Below are 15,895 nucleotides of genomic sequence, written 5' to 3'. Positions count from 1 at the left end.
CTTATTTCTACTAGGAAATGTAAAGACTACATTCAACGTGACAAATGTACGATGGAAGCTGATTCTTTTTTCTTTTGTACATAACAGGTATTTTGGACTGTAGAAGCTTTGAGGCTTTTGTTTGTTTGTAGTTCTAAAACTTTAAAAAAATTCACAAATAAATGGCATTTTTTTCTTCCAATAATTGAACTCTTTATAAAGTGCCCTTTCTTCTGATTCTGCTCCTAATATGCTTCCCAGTTTAGAAAACCTACCTATTAGATGAATGTTGAAGTTCTGGATCTGATGTGCTTATTTGAACTTATGTTTCTTAGATATTATCTCTTTGATTTAAAATATCATATTCTTGAAGAATCCAGTAACTCCATTTTTCTAGCCCCAAAAATATATATTTTTAAAGTTTTAATTTAAATCCCACTTAGTTAACATGTAATGTGAGTTTCAGGTGTATGATTTAGTGATTAAACACTTTCATGCAACACTCAGTGCTCTACCCCAATATTTTGACTTTAGACGTGTCTACTCTAATATCTGACTGTGCTAGTTGGTTTCTATTTTAAGTCAGTTATCCACTCCCAAGAATGCAAATTATTTCTTTAGTCCTGCATTTTCTTTTTTTTTTTTTTAATTTTTTTTTTTATTTATTTATGATAGTCACAGAGAGAGAGAGAGAGGCAGAGACACAGGCGGAGGGAGAAGCAGGCTCCATGCACCGGGAGCCTGATGTGGGATTCGATCCCGGGTCTCCAGGATCGCGCCCTGGGCCAAAGGCAGGCGCCAAACCACTGCGCCACCCAGGGATCCCTAGTCCTGCATTTTCTACAAATGAATCCTTCTTATTGTGTTTCACATTTGTATTTAAAAAAATCTTCATATACATATTAGTCTTTACTTTTTCATGAGAGAAATCTAAATTTTTGACATAAGCAAAAACAACAGAAACATCAACATCATATCACTCAGAAAAAAATGTCATATCACACCATATCATTTTTTGTGATTTTGATGTCTATCCTTTCGTACTTCTTACACAAATAAGATTATACTGTTCATACCATTTTAAAACTGCTTTTTGACAGTATCAGACAAATCCAAAGTGATGAATATTCTAAAAATAGCTGTCCTTTATTCTTCAAAATTGTCAATGCCACTAATGACAACTAAAACTTAGAAATCTGTTCCTGTATCAAGAGAGACAATAATGACTAGTTGAAACATGTGATCCTGGGCTGGGATCTAGAGAGGGAAAAAAACAATAAAGAATAATATTGAAACAATAAAAAATTTTTTAATCAAACTACTTTTTGAAATCAATAATATCTTGTAGTGCTTTTTCCCTTCCTCTCCTCTTCCTCCTTAAACGTGTGAGCATTCTTATAGACATAATTCCCTTAAAGTATTCTCCACAAATTAATGGACTTTCCTCAAATAATTCTCTATCATTGGGAAAACTATCTAAGATTTTTATATGAATTTTTCACATTTATATTTCTAGCTTTACTGGAAATGCATATTAAACTATTTACATTTTGGAATAGAATATACCCACATGCATATTCACAAATTTCAAAGTAAACAAGAGGCAAGTAGTAACTTTAATCCTTACATTTCTTATTTCAGTGTTCTCTTCCCATTCCCAAATACTTCAGACCTAAACTATTAAGTGGATGTCAGAGGCCAAGTGAGACAGAGGGCCTCAGTGGGGAGGGCTGATTGGGCCAGGAGGGCATGAGTGAGGTGGGGAGTCAGTCCTGAAAACAACTGCAGAAGAATATATTGTACTATAGTCAAAAAATGCCATATTATACAGCAATAAAAAAACTTTTACATGTATTGATAAACATAACATGGTTGAATCTCAAAAAACATTGTTTTTCCCAAAAAGCCAAACATAGAAGTAGACATACTGTATAATTTCTTTTTTGTTGTTGTTTTTTTTTGAAGTTTTAGAATAGGCAAGGTTAAACTATCATGATTTATATCAGAGTACTGTTTGTTTTTCCTGGAATGAATTGACAAAGGAGATGAGGGAAATTTGCAAGAGACAGACATATTCCATATATATATTTTTAAGTTTTTAGTTATTTATTCATGGGAGACACAGAGAGAGAGGCAAAGACACAGGCAGAGGGAGAAGCAGGCCCCCTGTAGGGAGCCTGAAGTGGGACAGGATCCCATGACCTCAGGATCATAACCTGAGCCAAAAGCAGACACTCAGCCACTGAACCACCCAAATGCCCGGACATGTTCCATATTTTGAGGGAAGTGGTAGTTACATGAGTGTAAACATTTGTAAACTTCATTGAAATGTACATTTCAAAACCATGCATTCCACTGTATGCAAATTATATCTCCATAAATTTGATTTCTAAAAGGTCAGATGTACCTCACTGTTTCTAGAGAATATTTATTTAGGATCTTGGTATTCCTTTGGCCAGATTGTTAGTGGCTTTCTTTCTTTCTTTCTTTCTTTCTTTCTTTCTTTCTTTCTTTCTTTCTTCTTTTTTTTTTTTTTGAATTTTTCTTTTTATTTTTTTTCTTTTCCTTTTTTTTTTACATATGTTTTTAAATTGGAATTCAATTTGCCAACATATAGCATAACACCCAGTGCTCATCCCATCAAGTGCCCCCCTCAGTGCCCATCACCCAGTCACCCCCACCCCTGCCCACCTCCTTTTCCACAACCCCTTGTTCGTTTCCCAGTTAGGAGTCTCTCATGTTCTGTCTCCCTTTCTTATATTTCCCACTCATTTTTTCTCCTTTCCCCTTTATTCCCTTTCACTATTTTTTATATTCCCCAAATGAATGAGACCATATAATGTTTGTCCTTCTCTGACTGACTTATTTCACTCAGCATAATACCCTCCAGTTCCATCCACATTGAAGCAAATGGTGGGTATTTGTCGTTTTTAATGGCTGAGTAATATTCCATTGTATACATAGACCACATCTTCTTTATCCATTCATCTTTCTGTTAGTGGTTTTCATACTAATATTTATGCAACTGCTATTTGTGTCCTTAATTATCTGTAAGCCTTGTGTGACATGAAAAAACATGACTTGGATGTGGAAAGAATTGAAGTAGTAAGAAATGCCTTTTGAGCCCATTCCATGTCTAAGACCATATAACCGTATTATTATTCCCATTTTACTTTGGGGAGCCCTAAAGATTTTGGAAATACAGCCCTAAGCTTTACAGAGCACAAAGTCCTCTATTTTCCAACTCTTATTTTTCCCTGCACAGCTTTCAGTGCCAGTTAGGGTATGGTAGGAAGAAGCCTGTATCTCTTATTCTTGTTCCCTCAATCGGTTAACTTTGTGAGTTCAACATTGGGATGACCAACATCCTTGAATATCACACAGGAAGAGGATTCTCTCTTCCTGAATAATGTGATTTCAGCCCTTTGCAGGTAGGAGGAGGAAGCTACACTGAGCTTTTTTTTTTTTTTTTTTTTTTTTTTAACCAAGGCACACTATTGTTCTATAGCCCCACCAGTCCAAAGTCCCCTAGGATGACCTTTCTTACCTCCACTTTCAAAGTAGCTGCAAGAACTGCAGACAGGTTGTGACTTTTTCACTGGATCCATTCTAGGAGAGGCATTCACATGTCAGTGCCTGTAACCCCCTTCCTAAGGACATTTTTCCAGTCTAGGAATGGGTTAGAAACCTACTATTCCCAACCCTTCCAGCCATATCTTTGGATGCTGACCACAAGAGCAACCAGGTACCAATTGTGTCTGGAGCTGGACCTTGTAGTCTGAGGAGATCAGAAACTTCCAGGAAGTCTCTTGGCTCAATCTGAATGGTGAGAGAGAAATGTGTGGTGATGTGGAGATGTGTCTGTGGGAGATGTAGGTCGTAAAAACAAAAAGGCTTGGGATCCTGGTCACATGGTAAAAAAAAACTCCCTTCTCTTTCTGGAGTTAAGCCACAAGAGTGTTTGTGGTCAAAATAAACATGTGAATGTATGAATGAATCAATGAATGAATGCAAGAAAGAGGAAGTTAGATTGGCTAATAGGAGTTAATTTTGTGTCTGCCTTTATTTCTCAAAATGAACTCGAGCTTTTCAATTTCAAGAGAGCCCGTGGGTCACAAGACAATGGTTTATAGTTTTCTATACCTGCTGGGGAAATAGTTGGTTTTCAGAAAGAAGGAAGGAAAATGCATTGGGAGAGGTTGAAGTTGGTAGTGGTCTGTGAAGAACAGGCCAAAACTGTGTATAAAAGTAAATTTTTGAACAGGGGATTTTTTTTTCTTGAAAGTTTTCACTCTTGTGGCTTTCTCACCACCTTGTCTTACACAGTACTTCCTTGTCAGAGGAAACATTTTGTCCTTTCACTTTCTGCTCTGAAGAAGATGGTGGGTTCTCCTGGTTATTCTCCTGCTGGCTTCCTCCTCCCTCTCCTCCTTCTTGAGGTGTCTACATGGTACTCAGCAGGTCAGTGTTCTCTCTCCTCTTTTTTTATTGGCTTGTTTTTAATGGTTCTTCTTAGATGATGACAAAACTCAGATCATGTATCAGTTGTCATGTACCTCCTCTCCAAGGCACTTATATTGGAGAAAACTGTGACTGTGTTTCCAGACTGGAAGGTTCTGGCCAAGAATGGGAGTGGTCTTTATATCAACACCCCTTATTACTCTGGATAGATCTTATAAAACTCATAGCTACAATGTTTATCTAAATCTTTATTTATTGATTTCGGGTGATTTAAACCTGCTTAATTTCAATGTAATATTATCAGTTAAATATACTTTATAACATTCCCCACTGCGAGGAAAACCCAAGTCTGAGCACAAAGAATTTGGAAACCCTGGGCTCTATCTGGCTATGATCTTTGAAAAATAATTTTTGTTTTCCTCTGGGATTTGAGTCCTTCTTTCATAAAATAGAAAGGACCCTCAGGATAAAGTTTTCAGACTAGAGTTTGGAGAGAAATCAACCATGAGATTACAGTAATGAGATTTTTAAATTAAAATCTCTTTAATCTGATGTCAGTTAGCAGGGAGTATTAAAATGTTTGATGTCCATACATGTTGACTCAGTAATTATACAACAATTTATCATAAAAAAGGTTCTCCTTGGAGCAGCCCATGTGGCTCAGAGGTTTAGCGCCGCCTTCAGTCCAGGGCGTGATCCTGGACACCCAGGATTGAGTCCCACGTCAGGCTCCCTGCATGGAGCCTGCTTCTCCCTCCACCTCTGTCTCTGTCTCTGTCTGTCTCTGTCTCTCTCTCTCTCTGTGTCTCTCATGAATAAATAAATAAAATCTTAAAAAAAAAAGGTTCTCCCATGTGTATATGTACATATGTATTAAATGTTTATTGTGGGACTGTTTATAGTAATAATAAATTGGAAGCAACATAAATATTTACACTGATACAGGAAAAACTTAAACATGATGCTATATGCTATGTCAAAAACAATAGGTAGAGCTAAACTATCTGTACTAAAATTATTAGATGTTCCTTATTACAGAAACTGGTATGTAATGACTCTATTTAAGAGAAATAAAATAACTTTTACACTACATTGTGGCTATGAGTAATGTCAAATATCTTTCCCTAAATTAAATGACTCATACAACATGTACAGCCAGTAGCTCTGTGTTAACTAAGAACACGTATCTGTTGAGTACTCTGGGTTTTACATAGGAATGGGAGAGAAGGGAGACCATGGCCTTCATCCAGCCTGATGGCCAATGTCATGCTCCTTGCCTAGCCTAGTCCACCCTCTCTAAGACAGATTGGCCATGGGATTTTTCCTTTAAGCTCATGTGGCCTTGCCATTGGTGCTCAACACTCCTGGGTCCCCTCATAGCCATGCCTTTCTGAATTCTTCCCACTCCAGAGTCACCGTATTTGTGGGCCTTTAAGCTTTAACCATAGAAAAAAGCCACATCTTTGGCCTCTGCCAGTACGAGTTTTGCCCAGGGGACATCAGTCACCTTTTAGTTATGATTGATTTCTGTACTAAAGTAATTTTCAGGGGCAGCTGGGAGTCTCAGTCCATTGAGTGTCTGCCTTTGGCTCAGGTCATTATTCCAGGGTTCTGGGATGGAGCCCCACATCATCAGGTTCCCTGTTCAGAGGGAGTCTTCTTCTCTCTCTCCCTCTGACCCTCTACCCTACTTGTGTTCTCTCTCTCAAATAAGTAAATAAAAATCTTTTTTTAAAAATAAAGTAATTTTCAAGCAGATGCCTTAAGTGACTTGACAAAGGAGCTTATTCCATAATTAAGCAAAGTCTTCATTTTCAGCTTGCAGCATCCTCCTTCCCTGCCCCAGGGAATCCAACCATCCTCTCTGGTAAAGACTGCTCTGCTCTTACCACCTGGAACTACTGGCTTCTAAGTCCTCTCAAAAAAATAATTTTTATGAAAAATTATTCTTTAAGATTCCAAGCATTCAGTTATTAAGAAAAAAAGCAACTTAACCTTATAAATTCTACCTTTCACTTTGAGATGAAAAACACTGCTAATCCTTTCCCTCCTCAGCACAGAGTAACCTAAATCTTCAGATCAGAAATGACTAATTATCCTCCTAGGAGCAGAGTTTGGGAGAGAAAGAGATGGGTGTGGAGAGAAGTACCTTCTACTCCTCTCCTACCAAAAGAAGGGATAATTGCTTAATGAACTACTTTGCCACATTTAATTCTAAATAAATCTCTTTTATATAGGTTTTACATAATTTACATACAAATACTATCTGTAAACGCATAGAAAAATTGTCCTTTCAAATGCCAAACTATCAGTAGTTGTTACTTCTGGAGAATATAGTTAAAGAAGTTAGGTTTTATATATATATATATATATATATATATATATGACATATATAACTTTTTTGGGAAACAATGCAAATAAGAAAGAAATTAAGATGGGTGTTTTTGTCTTATCCCCCTCACTCATTTCCCTAATCTGTCTTTGATTTTCATGCAGTGTCTGGGTTTTCTGTGAAGGGACCAGCTGAGCCCATCATGGTTCTGCTAGGGGCAAATGCCACTCTGCCCTGCCAGCTGTCCCCAGAGCAGAGTGCAGCTGACATGCACATTCGGTGGTACCGAACTCAATTCTCTCCAGCTGTGTTTGTGTACCAGAATGGACAGGAACACGGTGGGGAGCAAATGCTGGAGTACCATGGCAGGACAGAGTTGGTGAGGGACTCCATCAACAGAGGAGGTGTGGCCCTGCTGATCCAACATGTTCGTGCCTCTGATCATGGCCAGTACCAGTGTCATTTTAAGGATGGTCAGAGCTCCCAAGAGGCTATTGTGGAGCTGCATGTCATAGGTATGTTAACTTGGCATAGAATGTATATATCATGGTATAAAGCAAAAAGAAAAATGAGGATGTCTGGATTCCTACCTTGGCATTTCTTATGATCATCCTTATATTCTTAATTTACCTTGCAGAATATCAATTTTCTAAGCTGTGCAGTGAGGATAAGACTATATACTCTATTCACTTTAAACACCAAAAAAGGCAATATTTCTGAATATGTTTTGGTATCCTAAAAGACCCCAGAAAATTAATTGACTAGTATTAATTCAGACAGGTACTGACACCCTCAGACATTAGTTTTCACCCAATCAGTAGAGAAAGACAATTTATAGAATTAAGCTTCTTTTTCTAACTTTAATTGTACCTGTTTTTTTCCTCTCCTTGAAATGACCCCAAGCTCTCTTAGTCTAAGTATAGTGCAAAGACATCAAGTTTTCAAGATTTCAAAATTGAATCACAGGTTGTCCTAACATTTACTGTGAGAGGTTTATTGACCTCTGAGCTTCAGTTTACTTATCAGTATAGTGAGGGCACTTCAACCTTCAGCCTCAGGGACTCCTAAGCCCCAAGGACCACAGTCCTTAAACACATGCCTTATCTCCTCAGGGTTGGGCTCTGTGCCTCAGGTTCACATGATGGGACCTGAGGATGGTGGGATCCGAGTGCTATGCTCTTCAGATGGCTGGTTTCCAAAACCCAAGGTACAGTGGAATGACATGTTGGGAGTGAATCTACAGTCCCTCTCTGAGTCTCAGACCCAAGATGAAGATGGGCTCTTCCATGTGGAAGCATCTCTTGTGGTCATGGACAGCTCTCTGGGCAATGTGACCTGTTCCATCCAGAATCCCCTCTCTGGACAAGAGAAAGTATCATGCATCTTCCTCCCAGGTGAATGAGGTACAAACCCCAAAAGCAGAGTTGGGAGTGTGATGAGGGAAGGGAAGAGGGAAAGAGGGCTCAGGAAGCTTTGGGGAAAGGGCAGGATGGCCTCCAGGCTAGTCCTCACTGTGTCTTCACATGCCTGTGTCAGAGCCTTTCTTCCCCAAGATGGACCCATGGAAGGCAGCTCTGGCTGGGACAGTCCCTGTGCTGATGCTCCTCCTCATTGGAATCAGCTACACTGGCTGGAGAGAACATCAAGCCAAAGAAAAGGAAATAAAGAAAAAGAAGAGAGAATTTAATGAAAGAGATCAGATGAAAAATGAAAAGGAAATGGCACAGAAGGCCACAGGTAAATCGAGGAAGCAGAGCAAATAGGGTTCATGGAAAAGCTGGGGGTACAGGTTGTATAAGGCAGACGAGGAAATAAAAGGTTGCCAAAGGACCCCAAGGGAAACATGGAGTACCCTTGTTTCATAAATTCAAATTCCATAAAGCTGGAGCCCTATGAAAAGGAGGAAACCATGTGAGAAGCTTGGATAGTTGTGGACAGTGGCTATCAGGCCTCTAAGGTGGAGCTCTTCAAACCACACCATGGCCTTCATACGTCTGTACCCAAACTGTGCTGTTATGTCTCCTTGTAGAAATGTCTTCCCCTGTCTTCTCCTCCTATTCTTCCTTCAAGAATAAGCTTCTTAAACACCTAAGAAATCTTGAATTCCCATTGAAGCATGGGCACTCCTTCCTCAATGAGTTTATGACGTTTCCCATGTAACTTTTCCTAGCACTTGTCATTTTAGATTCTGAATGTGTGTTTGCTAATTGTTCTCACCTACTTAACTATGGGACCTCTGAGGGAGGGCCACATTGAATTCATTCAGCTACTCCATGAACTCAAGAGAAGCCAAAACCCAATTTGATGGATTTTATATCGTTTCTTTCAGAGAAACTCAAGGCAGAGCTTGGTGAGTCTTACTTCTTCTCATGCCCTGTGTAGAATTTTCTCCCCTTTCTACATCTGTTCTGGGACTCACTGAATGTTCTTTCTTTCAGAACAGCGAAAGGCACTATACCTTGAAGGTAAGAGACTGGGTTTTCCTCACCACTCAAGGTTTTGATGTCTAGCACTTTCTTAGCTCCCTCTCTTCAAAGGGAAAGACTGAAAGATTTAAGATTGACTAGTGAAAAAAAATAAGGGGGAGGGAGGAGAATGTGAGGCTCTGGATGTCTTGCCTTGTCTGAACTGGATCTGTTATGTTTTAGATTGGAAGAAGGCCCTGCTGTATCCTGGTAAGTAACTTAGATCTTGCTATGTGTCTCTGATATTCTGAGTGCAATAAATAGAGATATAAGCACACATACACACATCTACTTGCAAGTTGTAAAGATTTATTTGGTATCAATCTATAGTATTTTGTATTTGGAAGCTCAAATATTCAGTTGTTTTTTATAGCTATGGTTAAAGGAGAAATAACTGTTGACTTATAAATTCTATATTATTGAGTATGACTCAACATCAATTGTTAACCCATCCACTATGGAGAAGGGAAGGAATGAACTCAGAGTGATTTTGATGAGATTTAAGAAGACTAAAGAATACGCTATATTATATCAGCATTGCTATACTCTCAATAAAGTTTTAAAAAGCAGATAATATATTATATTTTCTATTTGGGAAAATATATTAATTATTATTTTATTTATTTTACCTATTTGAAATAAGGAAGGGAAAGTTCAATATACAGGAACAAGGTTTATATTTGCAAAAGTTTGAAAAACAATCTTTCAAAGTATTTTACTACCACTGTAAAGATATATTTGTCTGATGGTAGAGGGAATTGGCTATTTTATGTATTCTAATCTCTGGTCCATGTACTGTGTGTGTTTAAGACAGTGTGTGTGCATGTGCAATACAGAGTTAGACCTCAAAAGCATACTAGGTCTTTCCTTAAATATATAGTTGTGAAATTTTTATAAGCTCACTATTGTTCTAGATGTTGATGGCATAAACCATAATCTCTGACTGTGTAGAAATTAAGATCCATTGGAAGAAGTAAGGTAAGAACCAGCCAACTGCTCACAGCGTGATAAGTACTTTGATAAGATAGGTCAAGGTGCCCCTCCCAAGGGTTAAAGTCAGTATGCAATTTCTACTAAGAGTTTTCTTTCAGAAGATGCTTAAAAATGTTCCCATGATTCTAGAGGAGAGAACAAAGTATAGTAAGGATGAGGACATACAGATTTTAGTTTTAGCTCCATCACAGCTGAAGAATTTAATCATTTTTTGCTTTCCTGATCTCAGCCTCCTTATATATTCATCAATTCTATGTATAGAGGGCTACCCTTCTTTGAAGAAGCATCTCAGTGAAAGACCATCAAGAATTATGGATAAATTCTTTTTTTTAAGATTTATTTATTTATTTATTTATTTATTTATTTATTTATTTATTCATAAGAGACCCAGAGAGAGGCAGAGACATAGGCAGAGGGAGAAGTAGGCTTCCTACAGGGAGCCCGATGTGGGACTCCATTCTAGAATTCTAGAATCACGCCCTGAGCCAAAGGCAGACACTCAACCGCTGAGCCACCCAGACATCCCTATGGATAAATTCTTACTGCCTATTGCCCCAAGACATTAAGAGAATATCCAGTCTTTAAATAAAGTCACAAGTTCTGTCATAAGAAAAGTGGGTCCAGGCAGAAGCAGATGTAGTTCTATTCCTCATGAAGAAATTTCTGGAGAAAAATATTAAAAATGTGATTACAAGGACCGTTTAAAAGCCCTGGTTATAAGCTTAAACTCTACTCTGAGGTGGTCACTGGCTGGGAAAACCCTGAAATAAAATAAAATAATAAAATAAAATGAAAGGACATCGTATGGCTTTCATCCTCAATGAGGAGTGCCACAAAAGTATTAAAAGCATAGGTGCCTAGAACACTAGACCCTGTTCTAGATGTTCTCCAGACTTACTCCTTCAGCATCTGCCCAATGAGGGGATCATTTCTAATTGAGACACATGCAGGTAGTATACCCTTTGTCTTGTAGTTTCTGGACACTGCAGAGTTCAAAGGGCTCAAAGGAGGAGGAAAAGAGAGCTGAGAAGAGATAGGAAAGGAAGTGTGTCCCTCCTTTTCATTCTGTGGGCATGCTTCCATCACAGGTTCAATTTGTATTGCTCTTTTTCAGACTGGAGGAAGAAACACTTCCAGTGTGGTGAGTAGCTCTTTTTTTTTTTTTTTTAATCTTTTTGACCCCTTTCTAACCTGCCTTCTGTTATCCCATTTTTCCCTCTCAACATTATCTCCTAGTTAAAAAGACAGAGGCAAAGAAAGGAAAGAACGTGAAGATCATTAATTGTTGGCCTCAAATGAAAATTGCTGCTAGGATTAGCTACTCTGGTTATATTTCCACCTTCACATATTGGCCATGCTTTTTCACCTGTGATGGTGGGGGCACTTGGTTCTGAACAGAAATTATAGCCCCTCAGTTGAGGAGATCTCCAACTGAGTAAAAAGTGCTCAAAATGATGAGTAACACAGCTGCTCTTTTAAAAGAGGCCAGCTGACATGGAGCCTTTACTAATTGAAGAACATAGTCGGAATTTGTAGAGAATTTGGGAAGAACACTATTCTCAAGTAAATACTGCAAGTCCCAGCTCACTCTGATACTCTGCCAAGACACTGATAATAGCATAGGTAAGATAAAATGAGCTAAGTAGCATGAACCCATGGTGAGAGCACTCCACAGCTCCACCTTTCCCATTACACACACATTCAGAGGACAGGGGTTCTTTCACTACTTGATTAATTTATTTAAGGTTTCACCAGCACAACAGCTTTCTGAAATATATATATAACATATATAATATATAATACTGACCCTTCCTTTCCCTTTTCTTTCTCCCCAGCCAATGTGACTGTGAACATGGAATTCATTCATCAGAATAATTCTGACTCAGAGAGAAATGAGAACTTTAGAGTGGAAACACAGGATCTGTCTCTTAGTGATAAGCAAGGAGACTGCAACCTTATCACACTTAATCAGGAAGACTTCACTTCAGGAAAACACTACTGGGAAGTAATTATTAAAGACATTGATGAGTGGACTCTCGGTGTTTATGAGAAACTCACAGACAAGAGTGAGCTATCCACAGATCTACAAAACAAGAAATTCAGAGTCTTAGAGAAGAAAGGAAGTGAATACCGGACTCTCACCTGTTGCCCCCCAAACATTTCCCAGGATGACTGTCTCCAGATAGGAAAGTGTCCACAAAAGATTGTGATTTTTTTGGATTATGAAGACAATGACATTTCTTTCTATGACATGACTGAGGGTACCCACATCTTTTCCTTCACCCAGACAAACTTCTCTGGGTCAGTCTATCCTTACTTCAACCTTAAATGCATGGAGCATTCCCATCTCTGCAATATTAAGTGACTTACAGGAAGAATCTATACTGTGAAGACAATAGCCCATTCTCGGTAAACCCTAGCATGCCAGTTCTAATCGGTGACCTCAGCCTCACTGGTTATGAGGCCTCTCGGGCTGAGGCTCCATAAGTCCTCAGGAACACAGTTCCTGACTATATTAAGCAGTATTTCTTAATTGCAGAGAAGAATTTTTATGCTGTAGTTGCTATTGTTATAAATGCTGTTTCTTGCTTTATATTTAATATATCACAGACTGATAATTTTCCTTTTTTTTTTAAGATTTTATTTATTCATGAGAGACACAGAGAGGGGCAGAGACACAGGCAGAGGGAGAAGCAGGCTCCACGCAGGGAGCCCAATGTGGGACTTGATCCCGTGACCCCAGGATCATGCCCTGGGCTGAAGGCAGGCGCTAAACCGTGGAGCCACCCAGGGATCCCCAAAGACTGATTATTTTCTAAAATAAATTACTAGAAATATGAAGTTAATAAAAAACATGCATACAATTACAAGTTGTATTTATTTTATTGTTAGATTCAATATGTTTAAAATTTCTCTGTTGATTTGTTCGAAAACATCTGTAATATTCTATTTCTGTATTTGTCTCATAAAGAACTGGTAAGAAATAGTTAATATAGCTCACTGGTCTGTGAACAACACTTTGAGTAGCACTGTTAAAGCAGTATTCAAAGGAGTAAAAATTAGAAAAGCCTCCTCCCAATTCTCCATAGCAATGCTAAATAAAAGCGACAAAATAGTGCTATTTTCAAATGTTGGAGAAAAGTTATAATTTGATACATGCTAAGCTATATCTTAAATACAAGGATAATTTGAGGAAAGAAAAAGACAAAGGGGATCCCTGGGTGGCGCAGCGGTTTGGCGCCTGCCTTTGGCCCAGGGCGCGATCCTGGAGACCCGGGATCGAATCCCACATCGGGCTCCCGGTGCATGGAGCCTGCTTCTCCCTCTGCCTGTGTCTCTGGCTCTGTCTCTGCCTGTGTCTCTGGCTCTGTCTCTCCTTCTATCTCTCAAGAATAAATAAATAAAAATCTTAAAAAAAAAAAATTTAAAAAAGACAAATATCTAAGCACAAACCAGTTCTAACAAATATGATGACGTCAACATGGTAGAGGTCTAGGAAAACCAAAGAGGAGAGAATATATTGAAGTATTTAAAGAAAGACATTTTATTGCTTTGCCAAAGATATTAATAAGGGAAATGACTACTTTGGGGAATTCTAAGTATATTCACCAGTAGAAGTAAGGAAAGGCCCTTCTTCCCCCTCTAATAAGATGATTAGAGGAAATAGTACTTAAGGTTTAAACAGGGGTAAGAAGAGAATGTACTTTCATGAGCTAGACTGAAAAACCTGGTAAATTCTGTGGATATAGGGTAGAATACCCAGAAAAATCTTGCCCTAGTAGCAGAGAATAATTAGCACTACACTAAAAACTGATCCAATATCCAATACGGATGAACAAATCTTAAAAGCAAGACTCAAAAGGATCAATTTATTTACAAGTATCTACCTTCATTCCAGAGCAGAGCTCAACATGATAAAATTCACAGTGTCTGACATCCAATAAAAAATTAACAGATTTGAAAAGAAGCAGGAAAACCCAACTCAAATTGAACAGAAAAATCAATAAATTGAAATTGACACAGAACTGATACAGGTGTTAGATTTAACAAACAAGGACATGAAAACAAAAGTTATAACTATATTTCAGATACTCAAAAAATTCACTAGAGATATCCATTTAAAAAAAAACAAATTTAACTTCTTTAGATGGAAATGACAATGTGTGAGATGAAAATTATATTGAATATGGCTAGCAGTAGATTAACCATTGCAGAAATAAGTGATCAGTGAACTTGGAAGACATAGAAACAGAAACTATCCAAAATAAAACACACATGCAAAAAAAAAAAAAAAAAAAAAAAAAAAAAGAATTGAAAAAAAATAAAGCCTATCAATATTCATGGGAAAACTTCAAATGGCCCAATACAAAGGCAGCTGAAGTCCTTGAAAAGAAGAGGAGAGTGGACAGAAAAAAGATTTGAGAAAATAAGAACCAAAAATATATTCTAAATTTGATCATTATAAACTCCAGACCCAAAAAACTGTCTTAGTCTGTTTGGGCTCCTCTAACAAAAATACCATATACTCAGTGGTATATAAACTACAGAAATTTATTTCTCATGATTCTGGAGGCTGAGAAGTTGTCTTCAGATTTGGTGTCCAGTGAGAGCTAGTTTCCTGGTTTGTAGATGGTTGTCTTTTCACTGTGTCTTCACATGGCTGAAGGGTTGATGGAGTTCTGTGGGGTCTCCTTTACAAGGACACTAGTTCCATTTCTAAGGGCTCCATTGTTATCTCTTAATTACTTCCCAAATGTGGAAATACCAAATATCATCACTTTGGGGATTAGGCTTCAACATATGTATTTTGGGAACACACAAACATTCACTCTGTAGCAAAATTCAATGAACTCAAAGCACAGTAGTAAAGAAAACACATAGCACATGAAAATTAAATTACTTAAAACCAGAGATTTAGGGACACCTGGGTGGCTAAGGGCATGATCCCAGGATCCGGGATAGAGTCCTGCATTGGGCTCCCTGCGAGGAGCCTGCTTCTCCCTCTGCCTGTGTCTCTGCCTCTCTCTCTGTGTGTCTTTCATGAATAAATAAGTAAATTTTTAAAATAATAGCCCAGAGATTTAAAGAAACCAGAGTAAAAAAATTAAATTCTGTATAGAAGAACAAAAGTAAAGATGACAGAATATTTTTCATTGTAAGCAGTGAAACAGAGAAAACTGTGGAGGAATATCATAAAGTACTGGAATAAACATATATCATCAGAATAGAATTTAATACATAGTGAAAATTTTTCATAAGCAAAGGTGAAATAAAGATGCTTTCAGGAACCTGCTACTCCCTCTGTCTCTGCCTCTCTTTTGTGTCTTTCATGAATAAATAAATAAAATCTTTTTAAAAATGTTTTTATTTATAGACAAGCAGAAAAAAAACTTGTCATCACCAGTACACCTACACTACAAGAAATGAAATGAAATGAAATGAAATAAATGAAATGAAATGAATGAAACTGTTTAAAACAGTCCCTTTAGGCAGAAGGAAAATGGTAACTAATGGAAATTTGTATCTATGCAAAGGAGTGAAGAGCACTGGGAACGGATATCTGTATGGGTAATTATAGAAGGATATCTTTTTATTGTTTCAAAAATTTAAAAGATAAGAGACTTTTTAAACAAAAATAGTAACAATGAAGAATGGGATTTATAAC

General features: G+C 37.8%; 1 protein-coding gene across 1 annotated transcript; it reads left to right on the top strand.

Annotated features, from left to right (window-relative positions):
* Positions 1–4,358: 4,358 nt before the first annotated feature.
* On the top strand, positions 4,359–12,680 carry LOC112913736 (butyrophilin-like protein 1). Its single transcript, XM_025990612.2, has 9 exons — positions 4,359–4,440; positions 6,937–7,287; positions 7,885–8,166; positions 8,309–8,509; positions 9,102–9,122; positions 9,211–9,237; positions 9,421–9,447; positions 11,345–11,371; positions 12,066–12,680. The coding sequence occupies exons 1-9, from the start codon at positions 4,359–4,361 to the stop codon at positions 12,593–12,595; spliced, it is 1,548 nt and encodes a 515-aa protein (XP_025846397.1). The 3' UTR covers positions 12,596–12,680.
* The last annotated feature ends 3,215 nt before the right edge of the window (positions 12,681–15,895 follow it).

The sequence above is a fragment of the Vulpes vulpes genome, chromosome 1 (genome assembly GCF_048418805.1).
Source record: "Vulpes vulpes isolate BD-2025 chromosome 1, VulVul3, whole genome shotgun sequence".
Classification (NCBI taxonomy): Eukaryota; Metazoa; Chordata; class Mammalia; order Carnivora; family Canidae; genus Vulpes; species Vulpes vulpes.
This window is presented reverse-complemented; position numbering and strand designations above follow the sequence as displayed.